This window comes from Bolinopsis microptera, chromosome 1 (genome assembly GCF_026151205.1).
Source record: "Bolinopsis microptera isolate Bmic1 chromosome 1, MBARI_Bmic_1.0, whole genome shotgun sequence".
NCBI lineage: Eukaryota > Metazoa > Ctenophora > Tentaculata > Lobata > Bolinopsidae > Bolinopsis > Bolinopsis microptera.
Window position 1 is genome coordinate 739,553 of NC_087072.1, and position 22,056 is coordinate 761,608.

Genomic DNA, 22,056 nt, shown 5'->3' on the forward strand with positions numbered 1-22,056 from the left:
GGAGGGGTTTACCGAACTCTAGTAGCAGGGAGGGGTTTACCGAACTCTACTAGCAGGGAGGGGTTTACCGAACTCTAGTAGCAGGGAGGGGTTTACCGAACTCTAGTAGCAGGGAGGGGTTTACCGAACTCTAGTAGCAGGGAGGGGTTTACCGAACTCTAGTAGCAGGGAGGGGTTTAGCGAACTCTAGTAGCAGGGAGGGGTTTATATAGCTAAATACCGAACTCTACGTAGCAGGGAGGGGTTATATAGCTAAATACCGAACTCTACTAGCAGGGAGGGGTTTACCGAACTCTAGTAGCAGGGAGGGGTTTACCGAACTCTACTAGCAGGGAGGGGGTTACCGAACTCTACTAGCAGTGAGGGGTTTACCGAACTCTACTAGCAGTGAGGGGTTTACCGAACTTGATAGCAGGAGGGGTTCACCGAACTCTACTAGCAGGGAGGCCGAGGGGTTTACCGAACTCTAGTAGCAGGGAGGGGTTTACCGAACTCTAGTAGCAGGGAGGAGTTTACCGAACTCTACTAGCAGGGAGGGGTTTACCGAACTCTACTAGCAGGGAGGGGTTTACCGAACTCTACTAGCAGTGAGGGGTTTACCGAACTTGATAGCAGGGAGGGGTTTACCGAACTCTAGTAGCAGGGAGGGGTTTACCGAACTCTACTAGCAGGGAGGAGTTTACCGAACTCTAGTAGCAGGGAGGGGTTTACCGAACTCTAGAGTCTAGTAGCAGGGAGGGGTTTACCGAACTCTACTAGCAGGGAGGAGTTTACCGAACTCTACTAGCAGGGAGGGGTTTACCGAACTCTAGTAGCAGGGAGGAGTTTACCGAACTCTAGTAGCAGGGAGGGGTTTACCGAACTCTAGTAGCAGGGAGGGGTTTACCGAACTTGATAGCAGGGAGGGGTTTACCGAACTCTAGTAGCAGGGAGGGGTTTACCGAACTCTAGTAGCAGGGAGGGGTTTACCGAACTCTAGTAGCAGGGAGGGGTTTACCGAACTCTTGTAGCAGGGAGGGGTTTACCGAACTCTACTAGCAGGGAGGGGTTTACCGAACTCTACTAGCAGTGAGGGGTTTACCGAACTTGATAGCAGGGAGGGGTTTACCGAACTTGATAGCAGGGAGGGGTTTACCGAACTCTAGTAGCAGGGAGGGGTTTACCGAACTCTACTAGCAGGGAGGAGTTTACCGAACTCTAGTAGCAGGGAGGAGTTTACCGAACTCTAGTAGCAGGGAGGGGTTTACCGAACTCTAGTAGCAGGGAGGGGTTTATATAGCTAAATATTGAACTCTAGTAGCAGGGAGGGGTTTACCGAACTCTACTAGCAGTGAGGGGTTTACCGAACTCTAGTAGCAGGGAGGGGTTTACCGAACTCTAGTAGCAGGGAGGGGTTTACCGAACTCTACTAGCAGGGAGGGGTTTACCGAACTCTACTAGCAGTGAGGGGTTTACCGAACTTGATAGCAGGGAGGGGTTTACCGAACTCTAGTAGCAGGGAGGGGTTTACCGAACTCTACTAGCAGGGAGGCCGAGGGGTTTACCGAACTCTAGTAGCAGGGAGGGGTTTACCGAACTCTAGTAGCAGGGAGGAGTTTACCGAACTCTACTAGCAGGGAGGGGTTTACCGAACTCTACTAGCAGGGAGGGGTTTACCGAACTCTACTAGCAGTGAGGGGTTTACCGAACTTGATAGCAGGGAGGAGTTTACCGAACTCTACTAGCAGGGAGGGGTTTACCGAACTCTACTAGCAGGGAGGAGTTTACCGAACTCTAGTAGCAGGGAGGGGTTTACCGAACTCTACTAGCAGTGAGGGGTTTACCGAACTCTACTAGCAGGGAGGAGTTTACCGAACTCTACTAGCAGGGAGGGTTTATATAGCTAAATACCGAACTCTACTAGCAGTGAGGGGTTTACCGAACTTGATAGCAGGGAGGGGTTTACCGAACTCTAGTAGCAGGGAGGGGTTTACCGAACTCTACTAGCAGGGAGGAGTTTACCGAACTCTAGTAGCAGGGAGGGGTTTACCGAACTCTAGTATTAGGGAGGGGTTTACCGAACTCTACTGGCAGGGAGGGGTTTACCGAACTCTACTAGCAGGGAGGGGTTTACCGAACTCTACTAGCAGGGAGGGGTTTACCGAACTCTAGTAGCAGGGAGGGGTTTACCGAACTCTACTAGCAGGGAGGGGTTTACCGAACTCTACTAGCAGGGAGGGGTGTACCGAACTCTACTAGCAGGGAGGGGTTTACCGAACTATACTAGCAGGGAGGGGTTTACCGAACTCTAGTAGCAGGGAGGGGTTTACCGAACTCTACTAGCAGGGAGGGGTTTACCGAACTCTACTAGCAGGGAGGGGTTTACCGAACTTTAGTAGCAGGGAGGGGTTTACCGAACTCTAGTAGCAGGGAGGGGTTTACCGAACTCTAGTAGCAGGGAGGGGTTTAGCGAACTCTAGTAGCAGGGAGGGGTTTATATAGCTAAATACCGAACTCTACTAGCAGGGAGGGGTTTATATAGCTAAATACCGAACTCTACTAGCAGGGAGGGGTTTACCGAACTCTAGTAGCAGGGAGGGGTTTACCAAACTCTACTAGCAGGGAGGGGGCTACCGAACTCTACTAGCAGGGAGGAGTTTACCGAACTCTACTAGCAGGGAGGGGTTTACCGAACTATAGTAGCAGGGAGGCGTTTACCGAACTCTACTAGCAGGGAGGGGTTTATATATCTAAATACCGAACTCTACTAGCGGGGAGGGGTTTATATAGCTAAATACCGAACTCTACTAGCAGGGAGGGGTTTATATAGCTAAATACCGAACTCTACTAGCGGGGAGGGGTTTATATAGCTAAATACCGAACTCTACTAGCAGGGAGGGGTTTACCGAACTCTACTAGCAGGGAGGGGTTTACCGAACTCTACTAGCAGGGAGGGGTTTACCGAACTCTACTAGCAGGGAGGGTTTTACCGAACTCTACTAGCAGGGAGGCGTTTACCGAACTCTACTAGCAGGGAGGGGTTTATATAGCTAAATACCGAACTCTACTAGCAGGGAGGGGTTTACCGAACTCAACTAGCAGGGAGGGGTTTACCGAACTCTAGTAGCAGGGAGGGGTTTACCGAACTCTAGTAGCAGGGAGGAGTTTACCGAACTCTAGTAGCAGGGAGGGGTTTACCGAACTCTAGTAGCAGGGAGGGGTTTACCGAACTTGATAGCAGGGAGGGGTTTACCGAACTCTAGTAGCAGGGAGGGGTTTACCGAACTCTAGTAGCAGGGAGGGGTTTACCGAACTCTAGTAGCAGGGAGGGGTTTACCGAACTCTTGTAGCAGGGAGGGGTTTACCGAACTCTACTAGCAGGGAGGGGTTTACCGAACTCTACTAGCAGTGAGGGGTTTACCGAACTTGATAGCAGGGAGGGGTTTACCGAACTTGATAGCAGGGAGGGGTTTACCGAACTCTAGTAGCAGGGAGGGGTTTACCGAACTCTACTAGCAGGGAGGAGTTTACCGAACTCTAGTAGCAGGGAGGAGTTTACCGAACTCTAGTAGCAGGGAGGGGTTTACCGAACTCTAGTAGCAGGGAGGGGTTTATATAGCTAAATATTGAACTCTAGTAGCAGGGAGGGGTTTACCGAACTCTACTAGCAGTGAGGGGTTTACCGAACTCTAGTAGCATGGAGGGGTTTACCGAACTCTAGTAGCAGGGAGGGGTTTACCGAACTCTACTAGCAGGGAGGGGTTTACCGAACTCTACTAGCAGTGAGGGGTTTACCGAACTTGATAGCAGGGAGGGGTTTACCGAACTCTAGTAGCAGGGAGGGGTTTACCGAACTCTACTAGCAGGGAGGCCGAGGGGTTTACCGAACTCTAGTAGCAGGGAGGGGTTTACCGAACTCTAGTAGCAGGGAGGAGTTTACCGAACTCTACTAGCAGGGAGGGGTTTACCGAACTCTACTAGCAGGGAGGGGTTTACCGAACTCTACTAGCAGTGAGGGGTTTACCGAACTTGATAGCAGGGAGGAGTTTACCGAACTCTACTAGCAGGGAGGGGTTTACCGAACTCTACTAGCAGGGAGGAGTTTACCGAACTCTAGTAGCAGGGAGGGGTTTACCGAACTCTACTAGCAGTGAGGGGTTTACCGAACTCTACTAGCAGGGAGGAGTTTACCGAACTCTACTAGCAGGGAGGGTTTATATAGCTAAATACCGAACTCTACTAGCAGTGAGGGGTTTTCCGAACTTGATAGCAGGGAGGGGTTTACCGAACTCTAGTAGCAGGGAGGGGTTTACCGAACTCTACTAGCAGGGAGGAGTTTACCGAACTCTAGTAGCAGGGAGGGGTTTACCGAACTCTAGTAGCAGGGAGGGGTTTACCGAACTCTACTAGCAGGGAGGGGTTTACCGAACTCTAGTAGCAGGGAGGGGTTTACCGAACTCTAGTAGCAGGGAGGGGTTTACCGAACTCTAGTAGCAGGGAGGGGTTTACCGAACTCTACTAGCAGGGAGGGGTTTACCGAACTCTACTAGCAGTGAGGGGTTTACCGAACTTGATAGCAGGGAGGGGTTTACCGAACTCTAGTAGCAGGGAGGGGTTTACCGAACTCTACTAGCAGGGAGGAGTTTACCGAACTCTAGTAGCAGGGAGGGGTTTACCGAACTCTAGTAGCAGGGAGAGGTTTACCGAACTCTACTAGCAGGGAGGAGTTTACCGAACTCTACTAGCAGGGAGAGGTTTACCGAACTCTACTAGCAGGGAGGAGTTTACCGAACTCTACTAGCAGGGAGGGGTTTACCGAACTCTACTAGCAGGGAGGAGTTTACCGAACTCTAGTAGCAGGGAGGGGTTTACCGAACTCTACTAGCAGTGAGGGGTTTACCGAACTCTACTAGCAGGGAGGAGTTTACCGAACTCTACTAGCAGGGAGGGTTTATATAGCTAAATACCGAACTCTACTAGCAGTGAGGGGTTTACCGAACTTGATAGCAGGGAGGGGTTTACCGAACTCTAGTAGCAGGGAGGGGTTTACCGAACTCTACTAGCAGGGAGGAGTTTACCGAACTCTAGTAGCAGGGAGGGGTTTACCGAACTCTAGTAGCAGGGAGGGGTTTACCGAACTCTACTGGCAGGGAGGGGTTTACCGAACTCTACTAGCAGGGAGGGGTTTACCGAACTCTACTAGCAGGGAGGGGTTTACCGAACTCTAGTAGCAGGGAGGGGTTTACCGAACTCTACTAGCAGGGAGGGGTTTACCGAACTCTACTAGCAGGGAGGGGTGTACCGAACTCTACTAGCAGGGAGGGGTTTACCGAACTATACTAGCAGGGAGGGGTTTACCGAACTCTAGTAGCAGAGAGGGGTTTACCGAACTCTACTAGCAGGGAGGGGTTTACCGAACTCTACTAGCAGGGAGGGGTTTACCGAACTTTAGTAGCAGGGAGGGGTTTACCGAACTCTAGTAGCAGGGAGGGGTTTACCGAACTCTAGTAGCAGGGAGGGGTTTACCGAACTCTAGTAGCAGGGAGGGGTTTATATAGCTAAATACCGAACTCTACTAGCAGGGAGGGGTTTATATAGCTAAATACCGAACTCTACTAGCAGGGAGGGGTTTACCGAACTCTAGTAGCAGGGAGGGGTTTACCAAACTCTACTAGCAGGGAGGGGGCTACCGAACTCTACTAGCAGGGAGGAGTTTACCGAACTCTACTAGCAGGGAGGGGTTTACCGAACTATAGTAGCAGGGAGGCGTTTACCGAACTCTACTAGCAGGGAGGGGTTTATATATCTAAATACCGAACTCTACTAGCGGGGAGGGGTTTATATAGCTAAATACCGAACTCTACTAGCAGGGAGGGGTTTATATAGCTAAATACCGAACTCTACTAGCGGGGAGGGGTTTATATAGCTAAATACCGAACTCTACTAGCAGGGAGGGGTTTACCGAACTCTACTAGCAGGGAGGGGTTTACCGAACTCTACTAGCAGGGAGGGGTTTACCGAACTCTACTAGCAGGGAGGGTTTTACCGAACTCTACTAGCAGGGAGGCGTTTACCGAACTCTACTAGCAGGGAGGGGTTTATATAGCTAAATACCGAACTCTACTAGCAGGGAGGGGTTTACCGAACTCAACTAGCAGGGAGGGGTTTACCGAACTCTAGTAGCAGGGAGGAGTTTACCGAACTCTACTAGCAGGGAGGGTTTATATAGCTAAATACCGAACTCTACTAGCAGTGAGGGGTTTACCGAACTTGATAGCAGGGAGGGGTTTACCGAACTCTAGTAGCAGGGAGGGGTGTACCGAACTCTACTAGCAGGGAGGAGTTTACCGAACTCTAGTAGCAGGGAGGGGTTTACCGAACTCTAGTAGCAGGGAGGGGTTTACCGAACTCTACTGGCAGGGAGGGGTTTACCGAACTCTACTAGCAGGGAGGGGTTTACCGAACTCTACTAGCAGGGAGGGGTTTACCGAACTCTAGTAGCAGGGAGGGGTTTACCGAACTCTACTAGCAGGGAGGGGTTTACCGAACTCTACTAGCAGGGAGGGGTGTACCGAACTCTACTAGCAGGGAGGGGTTTACCGAACTATACTAGCAGGGAGGGGTTTACCGAACTCTAGTAGCAGGGAGGGGTTTACCGAACTCTACTAGCAGGGAGGGGTTTACCGAACTCTACTAGCAGGGAGGGGTTTACCGAACTTTAGTAGCAGGGAGGGGTTTACCGAACTCTAGTAGCAGGGAGGGGTTTACCGAACTCTAGTAGCAGGGAGGGGTTTACCGAACTCTAGTAGCAGGGAGGGGTTTATATAGCTAAATACCGAACTCTACTAGCAGGGAGGGGTTTATATAGCTAAATACCGAACTCTACTAGCAGGGAGGGGTTTACCGAACTCTAGTAGCAGGGAGGGGTTTACCAAACTCTACTAGCAGGGAGGGGGCTACCGAACTCTACTAGCAGGGAGGAGTTTACCGAACTCTACTAGCAGGGAGGGGTTTACCGAACTATAGTAGCAGGGAGGCGTTTACCGAACTCTACTAGCAGGGAGGGGTTTATATATCTAAATACCGAACTCTACTAGCGGGGAGGGGTTTATATAGCTAAATACCGAACTCTACTAGCAGGGAGGGGTTTATATAGCTAAATACCGAACTCTACTAGCGGGGAGGGGTTTATATAGCTAAATACCGAACTCTACTAGCAGGGAGGGGTTTACCGAACTCTACTAGCAGGGAGGGGTTTACCGAACTCTACTAGCAGGGAGGGGTTTACCGAACTCTACTAGCAGGGAGGGTTTTACCGAACTCTACTAGCAGGGAGGCGTTTACCGAACTCTACTAGCAGGGAGGGGTTTATATAGCTAAATACCGAACTCTACTAGCAGGGAGGGGTTTACCGAACTCAACTAGCAGGGAGGGGTTTACCGAACTCTAGTAGCAGGGAGGGGTTTACCGAACTCTAGTAGCAGGGAGGAGTTTACCGAACTCTAGTAGCAGGGAGGGGTTTACCGAACTCTAGTAGCAGGGAGGGGTTTACCGAACTTGATAGCAGGGAGGGGTTTACCGAACTCTAGTAGCAGGGAGGGGTTTACCGAACTCTAGTAGCAGGGAGGGGTTTACCGAACTCTAGTAGCAGGGAGGGGTTTACCGAACTCTTGTAGCAGGGAGGGGTTTACCGAACTCTACTAGCAGGGAGGGGTTTACCGAACTCTACTAGCAGTGAGGGGTTTACCGAACTTGATAGCAGGGAGGGGTTTACCGAACTTGATAGCAGGGAGGGGTTTACCGAACTCTAGTAGCAGGGAGGGGTTTACCGAACTCTACTAGCAGGGAGGAGTTTACCGAACTCTAGTAGCAGGGAGGAGTTTACCGAACTCTAGTAGCAGGGAGGGGTTTACCGAACTCTAGTAGCAGGGAGGGGTTTATATAGCTAAATATTGAACTCTAGTAGCAGGGAGGGGTTTACCGAACTCTACTAGCAGTGAGGGGTTTACCGAACTCTAGTAGCAGGGAGGGGTTTACCGAACTCTAGTAGCAGGGAGGGGTTTACCGAACTCTACTAGCAGGGAGGGGTTTACCGAACTCTACTAGCAGTGAGGGGTTTACCGAACTTGATAGCAGGGAGGGGTTTACCGAACTCTAGTAGCAGGGAGGGGTTTACCGAACTCTACTAGCAGGGAGGCCGAGGGGTTTACCGAACTCTAGTAGCAGGGAGGGGTTTACCGAACTCTAGTAGCAGGGAGGAGTTTACCGAACTCTACTAGCAGGGAGGGGTTTACCGAACTCTACTAGCAGGGAGGGGTTTACCGAACTCTACTAGCAGTGAGGGGTTTACCGAACTTGATAGCAGGGAGGAGTTTACCGAACTCTACTAGCAGGGAGGGGTTTACCGAACTCTACTAGCAGGGAGGAGTTTACCGAACTCTAGTAGCAGGGAGGGGTTTACCGAACTCTACTAGCAGTGAGGGGTTTACCGAACTCTACTAGCAGGGAGGAGTTTACCGAACTCTACTAGCAGGGAGGGTTTATATAGCTAAATACCGAACTCTACTAGCAGTGAGGGGTTTTCCGAACTTGATAGCAGGGAGGGGTTTACCGAACTCTAGTAGCAGGGAGGGGTTTACCGAACTCTACTAGCAGGGAGGAGTTTACCGAACTCTAGTAGCAGGGAGGGGTTTACCGAACTCTAGTAGCAGGGAGGGGTTTACCGAACTCTACTAGCAGGGAGGGGTTTACCGAACTCTAGTAGCAGGGAGGGGTTTACCGAACTCTAGTAGCAGGGAGGGGTTTACCGAACTCTAGTAGCAGGGAGGGGTTTACCGAACTCTACTAGCAGGGAGGGGTTTACCGAACTCTACTAGCAGGGATGGGTTTACCGAACTATACTAGCAGGGAGGGGTTTACCGAACTCTAGTAGCAGGGAGGGGTTTACCGAACTCTACTAGCAGGGAGGGGTTTACCGAACTCTACTAGCAGGGAGGGGTTTACCGAACTTTAGTAGCAGGGAGGGGTTTACCGAACTCTACTAGCAGGGAGGGGTTTACCGAACTCTAGTAGCAGGGAGGGGTTTACCAAACTCTACTAGCAGGGAGGGGTTTACCGAACTCTAGTAGCAGGGAGGGGTTTACCGAACTCTAGTAGCAGGGAGGGGTTTATATAGCTAAATACCGAACTCTAGTAGCATGGAGGGGTTTACCGAACTCTACTAGCAGGGAGGGGTTTACTAAACTCTAGTAGCAGGGAGGGGTTTACCGAACTCTAGTAGCAGGGAGGGGTTTACCGAACTCTAGTAGCAGGGAGGGGTTTACCGAACTCTAGTAGCAGGGAGGGGTTTACCAAACTCTACTAGCAGGGAGGAGTTTATATAGCTAAATACCGAACTCTAGTAGCAGGGAGGGGTTTACCGAACTCTAGTAGCAGGGAAGAGTTTACCGAACTCTACTAGCAGGGAGGGGTTTATATAGCTAAATACTGAACTCTAGTAGCAGGGAGGGGTTTACCGAACTCTAGTAGCAGGGAGGGGTTTACCGAACTCTAGTAGCAGGGAGGGGTTTACCGAACTCTACTAGCAGGGAGGGGTTTACCGAACTCTACTAGCAGGGAGGGGTTTACCGAACTCTAGTAGCAGGGAGGGGTTTACCGAACTCTACTAGCAGGGAGGGGTTTACCGAACTCTACTAGCAGGGATGGGTTTACCGAACTATACTAGCAGGGAGGGGTTTACCGAACTCTAGTAGCAGGGAGGGGTTTACCGAACTCTACTAGCAGGGAGGGGTTTACCGAACTCTACTAGCAGGGAGGGGTTTACCGAACTTTAGTAGCAGGGAGGGGTTTACCGAACTCTAGTAGCAGGGAGGGGTTTACCGAACTCTAGTAGCAGGGAGGGGTTTACCGAAGTCTAGTAGCAGGGAGGGGTTTATATAGCTAAATACCGAACTCTACTAGCAGGGAGGGGTTTATATAGCTAAATACCGAACTCTAGTCGCAGGGAGGGGTTTACCGAACTCTAGTAGCAGGGAGGGTTTACCGAACTCTAGTAGCAGGGAGGGGTTTACTGAACTCTAGTAGCAGGGAGGGGTTTACCGAACTCTAGTAGCAGGGAGGGGTTTATATAGCTAAATACCGAACTCTAGTAGCATGGAGGGGTTTACCGAACTCTACTAGCAGGGAGGGGTTTACTAAACTCTAGTAGCAGGGAGGGGTTTACCGAACTCTAGTAGCAGGGAGGGGTTTACCGAACTCTAGTAGCAGGGAGGGGTTTACCAAACTCTACTAGCAGGGAGAAGTTTATATAGCTAAATACCGAACTCTAGTAGCAGGGAGGGGTTTACCGAACTCTAGTAGCAGGGAAGAGTTTACCGAACTCTACTAGCAGGGAGGGGTTTATATAGCTAAATACCGAACTCTAGTAGCAGGGAGGGGTTTACCGAACTCTAGTAGCAGGGAGGGGTTTACCGAACTCTAGTAGCAGGGAGGGGTTTACCGAACTCTACTAGCAGGGAGGGGTTTACCGAACTCTACTAGCAGGGAGGGGTTTACCGAACTCTACTAGCAGGGAGGGGTTTACCGAACTCTAGTAGCAGGGAGGGGTTTACCGAACTCTACTAGCAGGGAGGGGTTTACCGAACTCTACTAGCAGGGAGGGTTTACCGAACTCTACTAGCAGGGAGGGGTTTACCGAACTCTACTAGCAGGGAGGGGTTTACCGAACTCTAGTAGCAGGGAGGGGTTTACCGAACTCTAGTAGCAGGGAGGGTTTACCGAACTCTAGTAGCAGGGAGGGGTTTACTGAACTCTAGTAGCAGGGAGGGGTTTACTGAACTCTACTAGCAGGGAGGGGTTTACCGAACTCTACTAGCAGTGAGGGGTTTACCGAACTCTAGTAGCAGGGAGGGGTTTACTGAACTCTAGTAGCAGGGAGGGGTTTACTGAACTCTACTAGCAGGGAGGGGTTTACCGAACTCTAGTAGCAGGGAGGGGTTTACCGAACTTGATAGCAGGGAGGGGTTTACCGAACTCTACTAGCAGGGAGGGGTTTACCGAACTCTAGTAGCAGGGAGGCGTTTACCGAACTCTAGTAGCAGGGAGGGGTTTACCGAACTCTAGTAGCAGGGAGGGGTTTACCGAACTTGATAGCTAAATGCATTTTATACTTAAGGAACGAAGTCTAATACTGCACCACCAAATATGCCGTGTTATATAATACCATTAAAATGTTCGCTGTTTCAAACTTAAACGTACCTAGACTAGAACCTTAGTTCTTTGGAATACCATTCAACCGTTTATGTAACTCAGACAAACGCATTTCTTACATTGGCCCAAAGCTATATAACTAAATAACAAAACGGTCAATATTGTAAACAAGGATACAAAATACCCGCGCCGGGTTATAAGACATATGTTACTCTCTATCAAAACTGTCTTTGACTGCGCTGTGACAGAGACTGTAAAATAATTTGAAGGTTGCAGTACTTCGACAAATGTAATACAAATTGCTTCGTGAATGGTTAAATAACGACTTGGACGATCCCGCCTCCATCGAAGAAAAAAAAATTAAAGAAGAATTTAAAGCTGCAACCTTTAAAGAGGTCTCTGCAGCAAATCGTTTAAAAATTCAAACTTTCTCATCGTCTGTTTACTTGAAGAGCCAATAGAAATGCGAGGTTTCTAACATGGCCACGGAGTCAGTGATTTATACGATCTTGTAACTAAGTTACAATATCTTATAAATCTAAACAGTTCAGTAAAACAATGCTGCTCTGTTTTTAGCCTATAAAGTGCTTAATGAGTGGACAAAGAGAGACGGGAGTAGTAACAGAGACAGCGAGAGAGTGGTAACAGAGACAGCGAGAGAGTGGTAACAGAGACAGCGAGAGAGTGGTAACAGAGACAACGAGAGAGTGGTAACAGAGACAGCGAGAGAGTGGTAACAGAGACAGCGAGAGAGTGGTAACAGAGACAGCGAGAGAGTGGTAACAGAGACAGCGAGAGAGTGGTAACAGAGACAGCGAGAGAGTGATAACAGAGACAGCGAGAGAGTGGTAACAGAGACAGCGAGAGAGTGGTAACAGAGACAGCGAGAGAGTGGTAACAGAGACAGCGAGAGAGTGGTAACAGAGACAGCGAGAGAGTGGTAACAGAGACAGCGAGAGAGTGGTAACAGAGACAGCGAGAGAGTGGTAACAGAGACAGTGAGAGAGTGGTAACAGAGACAGCGAGAGAGTGGTAACAGAGACAGCGAGAGAGTGGTAACAGAGACAGCGAGAGAGTGGTAACAGAGACAGCGAGAGAGTGGTAACAGAGACAGCGAGAGAGTGGTAACAGAGACAGCGAGAGAGTGGTAACAAAGACAGCGAGAGAGTGGTAACAGAGACAGCGAGAGAGTAGTAACAGAGACAACGAGAGAGTGGTAACAGAGACAGCGAGAGAGTGGTAACAGAGACAGCGAGAGAGTGGTAACAGAGACAGCGAGAGAGTGGTAACAGAGACAGCGAGAGAGTGGTAACAGAGACAGCGAGAGAGTGGTAACAGAGACAGCGAGAGAGTGGTAACAGAGACAGCGAGAGAGTGGTAACAGAGACAGCGAGAGAGTGGTAACAGAGACAGCGAGAGAGTGGTAACAGAGACAGCGAGAGAGTGGTAACAGAGACAGCGAGAGAGTGGTAACAGAGACAGCGAGAGAGTGGTAACAGAGATTAAGTTACCCAGGCTTAATAAACACTGTGAATGAAGATATGGCGGAGTGACAGGCTGGGCGCCATCCAGTAAAGAGTAAGCTTAAAAGTGGGAAGAGAAATTACGCTCACAGCAATGTAGGGTTCCTTTGTGATAGTCTAAACGCACTAACTAGCGCTTAATAGCGCTAGTTAGCGATGGTTATCGAATATCTGAGGCTCCACAAGCGCTGGTTAGCGCTAGCTATCGCTAAATGAGCGCTAGTTAGTGCTAGCTATCGTTAAATGAGCGCTAGTTAGCGCTAGCTATCGTTAAATGAGCGCTAGCTATCGTTAAATGAGCGCTAGTAAGCGCTAGCTATCGCTTAATGAGCGCTAGTAAGCGCTAGCTATCGCTAAATGAGCGCTAGTAAGCGCTAGCTATCGCGTTTAGACTATCGCAAAAGAACCCAATGTAGTAATAATTATGATTGAAGAAACATAACTAGTATAGCCTTTGTAATGAGTAGCAGTATTGTGGTGTTACCTATTGTAATGAGCAGTCTACTTTGTAATAGTTAACTTGTGGTCCTAAATGTTTGTACCCTGAACACGTAGCCTGGCGCCTGGCCTCATCACATGGTTACTAGTGGTAACCATTAGTTACTAGTGGTTACTAATGGTTACAGTGAACACGTAGCCTCATCACATGCCAACACATCAGAGAAATAATAATTTTATAAACTTATAAATATTACGCATTGTCACCAGACAACGGTACCAAATGGTAAAAGGCATAAAAGGCACAAACTTTAATTCAAATTGTGGTCTCTCATAATTTGATAGAGCGCTAATAATATAAGTTAATATAAGAAAACATTTTAAGTTTTAGTCTAGACTATTTATATTATTTAAAATTTTTTCTTAACAAGTTAACATATAGGTTGGATAAAAAGGAGAGGAAACGCAATCAGAGTACTATTAACTCTGACTTTTTCAAATTGGTTAATTAGCAGAGAGTAGTTGCTTTTTAAAATTTGTACCGTTTTATTTAATTAATTTATATATTTATATATATCTGACCTTGAATAATATCCATCGCTGAAATTATATATATTGTTTGAATGACCTATCAGAACACTTTTAACTCTTAAGTCGAAGTAATACAACTAGAAGCAATATAATAAGTAATAACGCCTGTGTTCGAATCTTGTGAAAAAGCCATAAAGAGAGTGGGACAGTGTCACTCCGTTCCTGGAAAAGACCAATTTTCTTCCAATAAGAGAACGAATAGAGAATAAAATTGCTCTAACCGTGTTCAAATGTGTCAACAACATAGCTTCAGACTATATAATCAAATGTATTAACATCAAGAGCCAACCTGTAACTGTTTTACGCAGAGTAATACTAGTTCATCCTTTATGTTCCTCCTGTCTCAAAATATTGTTAGACTGAGTTTCAGTTACTGTGAACAATATTGTTTAAAAGGAGACTGAAGACTTATCTTTTTAAAAAAGTATCCAGAAGACATTAACTGTTGACACAGCTAATGATTAATGACTCGCCATTGCTGCCAAGAACTTGGCAACTACAAATGAATGCTGCTAAGTGCGAATAGATAATGGATAATAGATAATAAAGTTAGCTTTCTTGAAACAGGCTGTTAGCGAAATGGCCGTTAGACTTTTTAAAGACTAAATTGTAATTTATTGGTAACGGGGGTTACCCTAACGGCGACCAAAACTTTGCTGTTCCGGCGACTCATACGAGACAGGGCAGTATTAGATTTATTAGTTTTACTCAGTGAACTATGACAAGACTTCAAGAAATGGTGCAAGACAACTTCCTCGCACCAACCGCACAATCCAGCGTGGCGAAGAGCGCTGCTCACGTGGGCGCTGGGATCACGTGGGCGCTGCGATCCAGCGATCACGTGGGCGCTGGGATCACGTGGGCGCTGGTATCACGTGGGCGCTGGTATCACGTGGGCGCTGCGATCACGGAGTAACTGTTTGATTGTCTAGCAGGGAACTGTCATACTTAAAGTGCATTTGAGAGATTTGAGAGGAACAAATAGATTGAATATATTGAGCCCAGTTGCCCTGATAGCCCGGGGAAATATAATTATTCTACCTGACTGTGAGAACCTGAGCATTACCATGACGACGCATTAAGCACTAGAGCAGTATAAAGTAAGCAGTAAACCAAATTAAGGCTACAATACAACTAATTATTATTTAAATTGAAAACATCTATTTAAAGGTTACTCTAGGTCAGGTATGTAATGTCAGTTTAAAGTAGCATTAACAATAAGTGAAAACGTGACGAAAAAAAAACTAAATTACAAATTGTTGCTTGTATCAGTTTGCCGTTACGTGAAAAGTAAATAAGTTATAACGGAAAGAAGCCTTCAAAGTGTGGCCTCTCTTTCATCTCTCAATGGCTCTTCAAAAATACGGAGAAAACCGTATAACAAAACACCCTAAAATGCTTCCCTTTGAAGTTATGGGAGAAAATGTGATTTTTTGGCTTTGCAGATTAAAAATGACTTTGTTTACAATAACTTCAAAGGGAAGCATTCTAGGGTGTTTTGTTGTTTATAACTCATTTATAAATATGCTAGTTGCGGTTATTTTGCACCCTTCAAAAAGTCACTAGCACATTCCGATCAAAATTTTAGAAAAATCAGTAAATATGATAAACGAAAAATGTGCCTAAATTTGTTGTTTGGCTTTGAGGTCCAATAGATCTGAAGGAAAATGAGTAAACACATTTTTGAGGTCATCAAAAACTGCGCCAGAATTCAGAGAATAATTTCATGTCAAGCATCAAAACAATCCGATTTTCCATGACTGACTTTTTGGTTAAAATAAGCCTGAAAAGGACAATTTCAGCTTTTTGACTTTAAAAATTTATAACACAACAGCCTTTTTAAATACGATATCAAGATTTTACACACACCTTGAAATAGATGTGAATAGACGGCGAGCAAAATTTCAACCCGATACCGCAAGAAATGATTAACTTACAGCCTCTCCATGAAACAAATTGTGTTTTTACGAAAATTCCACTCTAACCAAGAAATGCTCGATTACAAAAATGGGTATTCTCAAAATATTTTTTTTGGTGTGGAAACGGTGCGCTAGAAGGTCACTGAACTGCCTATGAGGTCATTTGGGTTGGACGGCACTAACCACTGATTTGGTGTATGCCCCCTTAAAAATAAGTGAAAACGTGACGACACGCACAGTGTTTTAAAACTAAATTACAAATTGTTGCTTGTATCAGTTTGCCGTTACGTGAAAAGTAAATAAGTTATAACGGAAACAAGGCTTCAAAGTGTGGCCTCTCTTTCATCTCTCAATGGCTCTTCAAAAATACGGAGAAAACCTTGCAAAATACGGAGAAAACCTTGCAAAATCTGTCCAAACAAATTATCCAATATCCATGCTAAAAATTGTATGATAGATCTAGGAGCACTACACAGATGCAGCAGGCACGTAGCCCCCCCCCCGGCCCCCCTGGCTTCGTGCCCAGATGCAGCAGGCACGTAGCCCCCCCTGGCTACCTACCCAGATGCAGCAGGCACGTAGCCTGAATACATAACTGCAACTTTCTGACATATAAATAGCAAATACAACTCGAATAGTCCTCGAATAAGTAGTTACAGTCTCCAATTTATAAATATGTCTGAGAGTTGCAGTGTGAGTTATGTGGGGGGGGGGGGGTCCAAGGGGAACTTTGGGAAAGTCCCCCAAGATTTCTGAAGTTCCCCAAAAAAAAGTTCCCCAAAACTCCCCAAAGTTCCCCAAAATTATTAAAAATTTACATTAATACCCAAAATATACATTAATACCCATTAATGTTAACATGTATGTTATTATAAGGTATAATCTTAACTGACTTGTTGATACTTGCACTTTGCAGCATGATAATTTTTTGGCATGACAATGATTTTGGGGAACTTTTGGGGAATTTTGGGTAACTTTCTGAAGTTCCCCAAAAAAAAGTTCCCCAAAAAGTACCTTGAGACTCAAACGACTGAAAGCGATTTCAAACAGATAACAGTCGTTGATATATTGAGAACCTAAACCAGTAAATGTGTCAACAACTGGTTAGGTTTAGATGTTTTAATTAATGTGCAATTCTGTGGATTATTAAACCCTAAAATATCTGAATATCGTTCTAGCCCAATTTATAAATTGGGCAAGAAAATTGACAGAGATCTCCGAATAGGTGTAAAATTTTGGTAATGACCATACTTGTATAAAACTTATGAAGCAATATATTGATATACGGTACCTTAATATAATATAACCGGCCAATAAATTTTGTTACAAAAATTGTGGTACCATAATATGTATTAGTCACAAATTTCGCAAATTTTTAGTCTTCAACATTTTTAGTCTCATTTTCGACTTTTCAAGACCATTTTTCATTCCATTTATTTGATTTTTCCATTATTTAGCTAGTTTTTTTCCCGATTTCGCACATAAAGTCATACTTTAAAGTTTAACGTCAAGCAAAAACACATTCCTGACTATATATATATATGGTTGATAATGTGTCCCCGCAATAAATTAGTAAACCAGCAAAATCCAGTGAAGGGGGTGGCTATGAGGTTGATGAGTTGTTGCAGTGAAGGGGGTGGCTATAAGGTTGATGAGTTGTTGCAGTGAAGGGGGTGGCTATGAGGTTGATGAGTTGTTGCAGTGAAGGGGGTGGCTATGAGGTTGATGAGTTGTTGGAGTGAATGAGGTGGCTATGAGGTTGATGAGTTGTTGCAGTGAAGGGGGTGGCTATGAGGTTGATGAGTTGTTGCAGTGAAGGGGGTGGCTATGAGGTTGATGAGTTGTTGCAGTGAAGGGGGTGGCTATGAGGTTGATGAGGTGTTGCAGTGAAGGGGGTGGCTATGAGGTTGATGAGTTGTTGCAGTGAATGAGGTGGCTATGAGGTTGATGAGTTGTTGCAGTGAAGGGGGTGGCTATGAGGTTGATGAGTTGTTGCAGTGAATGAGGTGGCTATAAGGTTGATGAGGTGTTGCAGTGAAGGGGGTGGCTATGAGGTTGATGAGTTGTTGCAGTGAATGAGGTGGCTATGAGGTTGATGAGTTGTTGCAGTGAAGGGGGTGGCTATGAGGTTGATGAGTTGTTGCAGTGAAGGGGGTGGCTATGAGGTTGATGAGTTGTTGCAGTGAAGGGGGTGGCTATAAGGTTGATGAGTTGTTGCAGTGAAGGGGGTGGCTATGAGGTTGATGAGTTGTTGCAGTGAAGGAGGTGGCTATGAGGTTGATGAGTTGTTGCAGTGAAGGAGGTGGCTATGAGGTTTATGAGGTGTTGCAGTGAATGAGGTGGCTATAAGGTTGATGAGTTGTTGCAGTGAAGGGGGTGGCTATAAGGTTGATGAGTTGTTGCAGTGAAGGGGGTGGCTATAAGGTTGATGAGGTGTTGCAGTGAAGGGGGTGGCTATGAGGTTGATGAGTTGTTGCAGTGAAGGGGGTGGCTATGAGGTTGATGAGTTGTTGCAGTGAAGGAGGTGGCTATGAGGTTGATGAGTTGTTGCAGTGAATGAGGTGGCTATGAGGTTGATGAGTTGTTGCAGTGAAGGGGGTGGCTATGAGGTTGATGAGTTGTTGCAGTGAAGGGGGTGGCTATGAGGTTGATGAGTTGTTGCAGTGAAGGGGGTGGCTATAAGGTTGATGAGTTGTTGCAGTGAAGGGGGTGGCTATGAGGTTGATGAGTTGTTGCAGTGAAGGAGGTGGCTATGAGGTTGATGAGTTGTTGCAGTGAAGGAGGTGGCTATGAGGTTGATGAGTTGTTGCAGTGAATGAGGTGGCTATGAGGTTGATGAGTTGTTGCAGTGAAGGGGGTGGCTATAAGGTTGATGAGGTGTTGCAGTGAAGGGGGTGGCTATGAGGTTGATGAGTTGTTGCAGTGAAGGGGGTGGCTATGAGGTTGATGAGTTGTTGCAGTGAATGAGGTGGCTATGAGGTTGATGAGTTGTTGCAGTGAAGGGGGTGGCTATGAGGTTGATGAGTTGTTGCAGTGAAGGAGGTGGCTATGAGGTTGATGAGGTGTTGCAGTGAAGGGGGTGGCTATGAGGTTGATGAGGTGTTGTAGTGAAGGGGGTGGCTATGAGGTTGATGAGTTGTTGTAGTGAAGGAGGTGGCTATGAGGTTGATGAGTTGTTGCAGTGAAGGAGGTGGCTATGAGGTTGATGAGTTGTTGCAGTGAAGGGGGTGGCTATAAGGTTGATGAGTTGTTGTAGTGAAGGAGGTGGCTATGAGGTTGATGAGGTGTTGCAGTGAAGGGGGTGGCTATGAGGTTGATGAGTTGTTGCAGTGAAGGGGGTGGCTATGAGGTTGATGAGTTGTTGCAGTGAAGGGGGTGGCTATAAGGTTGATGAGTTGTTGCAGTGAAGGAGGTGGCTATAAGGTTGATGAGTTGTTGCAGTGAAGGGGGTGGCTATGAGGTTTATGAGTTGTTGCAGTGAAGGGGGTGGCTATGAGGTTGATGAGTTGTTGCAGTGAAGGAGGTGGCTATGAGGTTGATGAGTTGTTGCAGTGAAGGGGGTGGCTATGAGGTTGATGAGTTGTTGCAGTGAAGGGGGTGGCTATAAGGTTGATGAGTTGTTGCAGTGAAGGGGGTGGCTATGAGGTTGATGAGTTGTTGCAGTGAAGGGGGTGGCTATAAGGTTGATGAGTTGTTGCAGTGAAGGAGGTGGCTATGAGGTTGATGAGTTGTTGCAGTGAAGGGGGTGGCTATGAGGTTGATGAGTTGTTGCAGTGAAGAGGGTGGCTATGAGGTTGATGAGTCGCAGTGAAGGAGGTGGCTATGAGGTTGATGAGTTGTTGCAGTGAAGGGGGTGGCTATAAGGTTGATGAGTTGTTGCAGTGAAGGGGGTGGCTATAAGGTTGATGAGTTGTTGCAGTGAAGGAGGTGGCTATAAGGTTGATGAGTTGTTGCAGTGAAGGGGGTGGCTATGAGGTTGATGAGTTGTTGCAGTGAAGGAGGTGGCTATGAGGTTGATGAGGTGTTGCAGTGAAGGGGGTGGCTATGAGGTTGATGAGTTGTTGCAGTGAAGGAGGTGGCTATGAGGTTGATGAGTTGTTGCAGTGAAGGGGGTGGCTATGAGGTTGATGAGGTGTTGCAGTGAAGGGGGTGGCTATGAGGTTGATGAGTTGTTGCAGTGAAGGGGGTGGCTATGAGGTTGATGAGTTGTTGCAGTGAAGGAGGTGGCTATAAGGTTGATGAGTTGTTGCAGTGAAGGGGGTGGCTATGAGGTTGATGAGTTGTTGCAGTGAAGGGGGTGGCTATGAGGTTGATGAGTTGTTGCAGTGAAGGGGGTGGCTATGAGGTTGATGAGTTGTTGCAGTGAAGGGAGTGATTATAAGGTTGATGAGTTGTTGCAGTGAAGGAGGTGGCTATAAGGTTGATGAGTTGTTGCATTGAAGGGGGTGGCTATGAGGTTGATGAGTTGTTGCATTGAAGGGGGTGGCTATGAGGTTGATGAGTTGTTGCAGTGAAGGGGGTGGCTATGAGGTTGATGAGTTGTTGCAGTGAAGGGGGTGGCTATGAGGTTGATGAGTTGTTGCAGTGAAGGGGGTGGCTATAAGGTTGATGGATTGTTGCAGTGAAGGGGGTGGCTATGAGGTTGATGAGTTGTTGCAGTGAAGGGGGTGGCTATGAGGTTGATGAGTTGTTGTAGTGAAGGGGGTGGCTATGAGGTTGATGAGTTGTTGCAGTGAAGGGGGTGGCTATGAGGTTGATGAGTTGTTGCATTGAAGGGGGTGGCTATAAGGTTGATGAGTTGTTGCAGTGAAGGGGGTGGCTATGAGGTTGATGAGTTGTATCTTACAGAGCCGGAGACCTAAAGAGCAGTCAATGAACGCGAAATTTAACGTATGAGCAGCACTTCCACACCTCTAAATCACAAGCTAAATCTCTGGTAAAGCTTTTAAATGTAGTTACAAGAGCGGGGGGGGGGCACACTCCTCTGGTAAATCACAAGCTTTTAAATGTAGTTACAAGAGCGGGAAGGGGGGGGGGGCACAAGAGCGATATAGTCAGATTTTAATGGTCTTTTAGCAAACACTGTTCTGAACTAGAGTTGTTGAATGCTGTGCCACAACTTGATTAAAAACCCTACGATTTTCGGAGATAAAAATGAACTCTTGGAAAGAACTGTGACCGTGAATGCAAGTTTAACTGCAAGTTAAACAGTTAACAATAATATTTACTGAGCTTCGCAATCAACAGAGTCTGGCTAAATGAACAATTGTCAAGTTAATACCATTAACCGCATGACCGCTAGTGCCCATTATATATCGTCAAATTGAAACACTAAAAGAGATTCGATATTGGAAGCCACTATTAATTAAGTTTACGACTCATTCGGCGGCGAATGTCTCATCAACATTTTCAAGTGATGAGTTTCGAACTAATTTCGAGGGGCCCTTAATTAGCTGATATTTTGTTATGAACCAACAAAACTGTAACCGTAAATGCAAGTTTAACAGCAAGTTTAACAGTTGGTATATACCGTGCTTCGCATTGAACCTCCCCGTGGCTTAGTGAACAATTGTCAAGTTAATTATCAAGTTTAATCTCAGATAGCAGAAACTTAGCCTCCTCGCACGGGTCAGGATAGTGTGTTGATAAGTGTTGCTATAGAGTGTGTTGCTATGTGTTGCTATGTGTTGCTAAGGGCAACTGTAGAAACTAACCCGGTTGTCCTTATAGAATGCCAAAAGATTCCTCAAAATTTGGACTGCTTAATTACAAGATTGTCTCATTACTTTGAGCGACCTACGTCAAGGGAAATTATTAGTGGTGCAAAATGATCCCTCACGCTGCCTACCCTTCCTCCCCCTCCCTCCCGCTGCCTACCCTTCCTCCCCTCCCTCCCCCTTCCCACCCTTCCTCCCTCTACCTATTTTTACCGTCCTTACAACTTTACAATAAACTGATGCATATATTTTCAGGGAACTGCCGGACGGGACGGACTGGTGGAGAATGTTGTCTCTGTTCGTGATCCAGCTGCTCAGATACCAGTGTTTCAGTCTCTGGTGGCTGATCTACTACGTCATCCTGCCTTACCTCTACAAGTACTCCGAGTACAAGTGGCCCACCAACTGTCACGTGGCTTACCTCATGATAGCGCTCTTTACTCAGGTACTTACCTCATGATAGCGCTCTTTACTCAGGTACTTACCTCATGATAGCGCTCTTTACTCAGGTACTTACCTCATGATAGCGCTCTTTACTCAGGTACTTACCTCATGATAGCGCTCTTTACTCAGGTACTTACCTCATGATAGCGCTCTTTACTCAGGTACTTACCTCATGATAGCGCTCTTTACTCAGGTACTTACCTCATGATAGCGCTCTTTACTCAGGTACTTACCTCA

General features: G+C 46.9%; 2 protein-coding genes across 2 annotated transcripts in view; both read left to right on the forward strand.

Annotated features, from left to right (window-relative positions):
* The window catches only part of LOC134816918 (transcription activator BRG1-like), a 762,051-nt gene that overhangs the window by 699,932 nt on the left and 40,063 nt on the right, over positions 1 to 22,056 (forward strand). The window lies entirely within an intron of this gene.
* Positions 1 to 22,056, forward strand: part of LOC134825525 (mediator of RNA polymerase II transcription subunit 12-like) — a 49,708-nt gene that overhangs the window by 23,743 nt on the left and 3,909 nt on the right. The window contains exon 11 of the mRNA XM_063837759.1: positions 21,631 to 21,820. Within this exon, the coding sequence (XP_063693829.1) occupies positions 21,631 to 21,820 (190 nt within the window). The remainder of the gene's footprint in view (positions 1 to 21,630; positions 21,821 to 22,056) is intronic.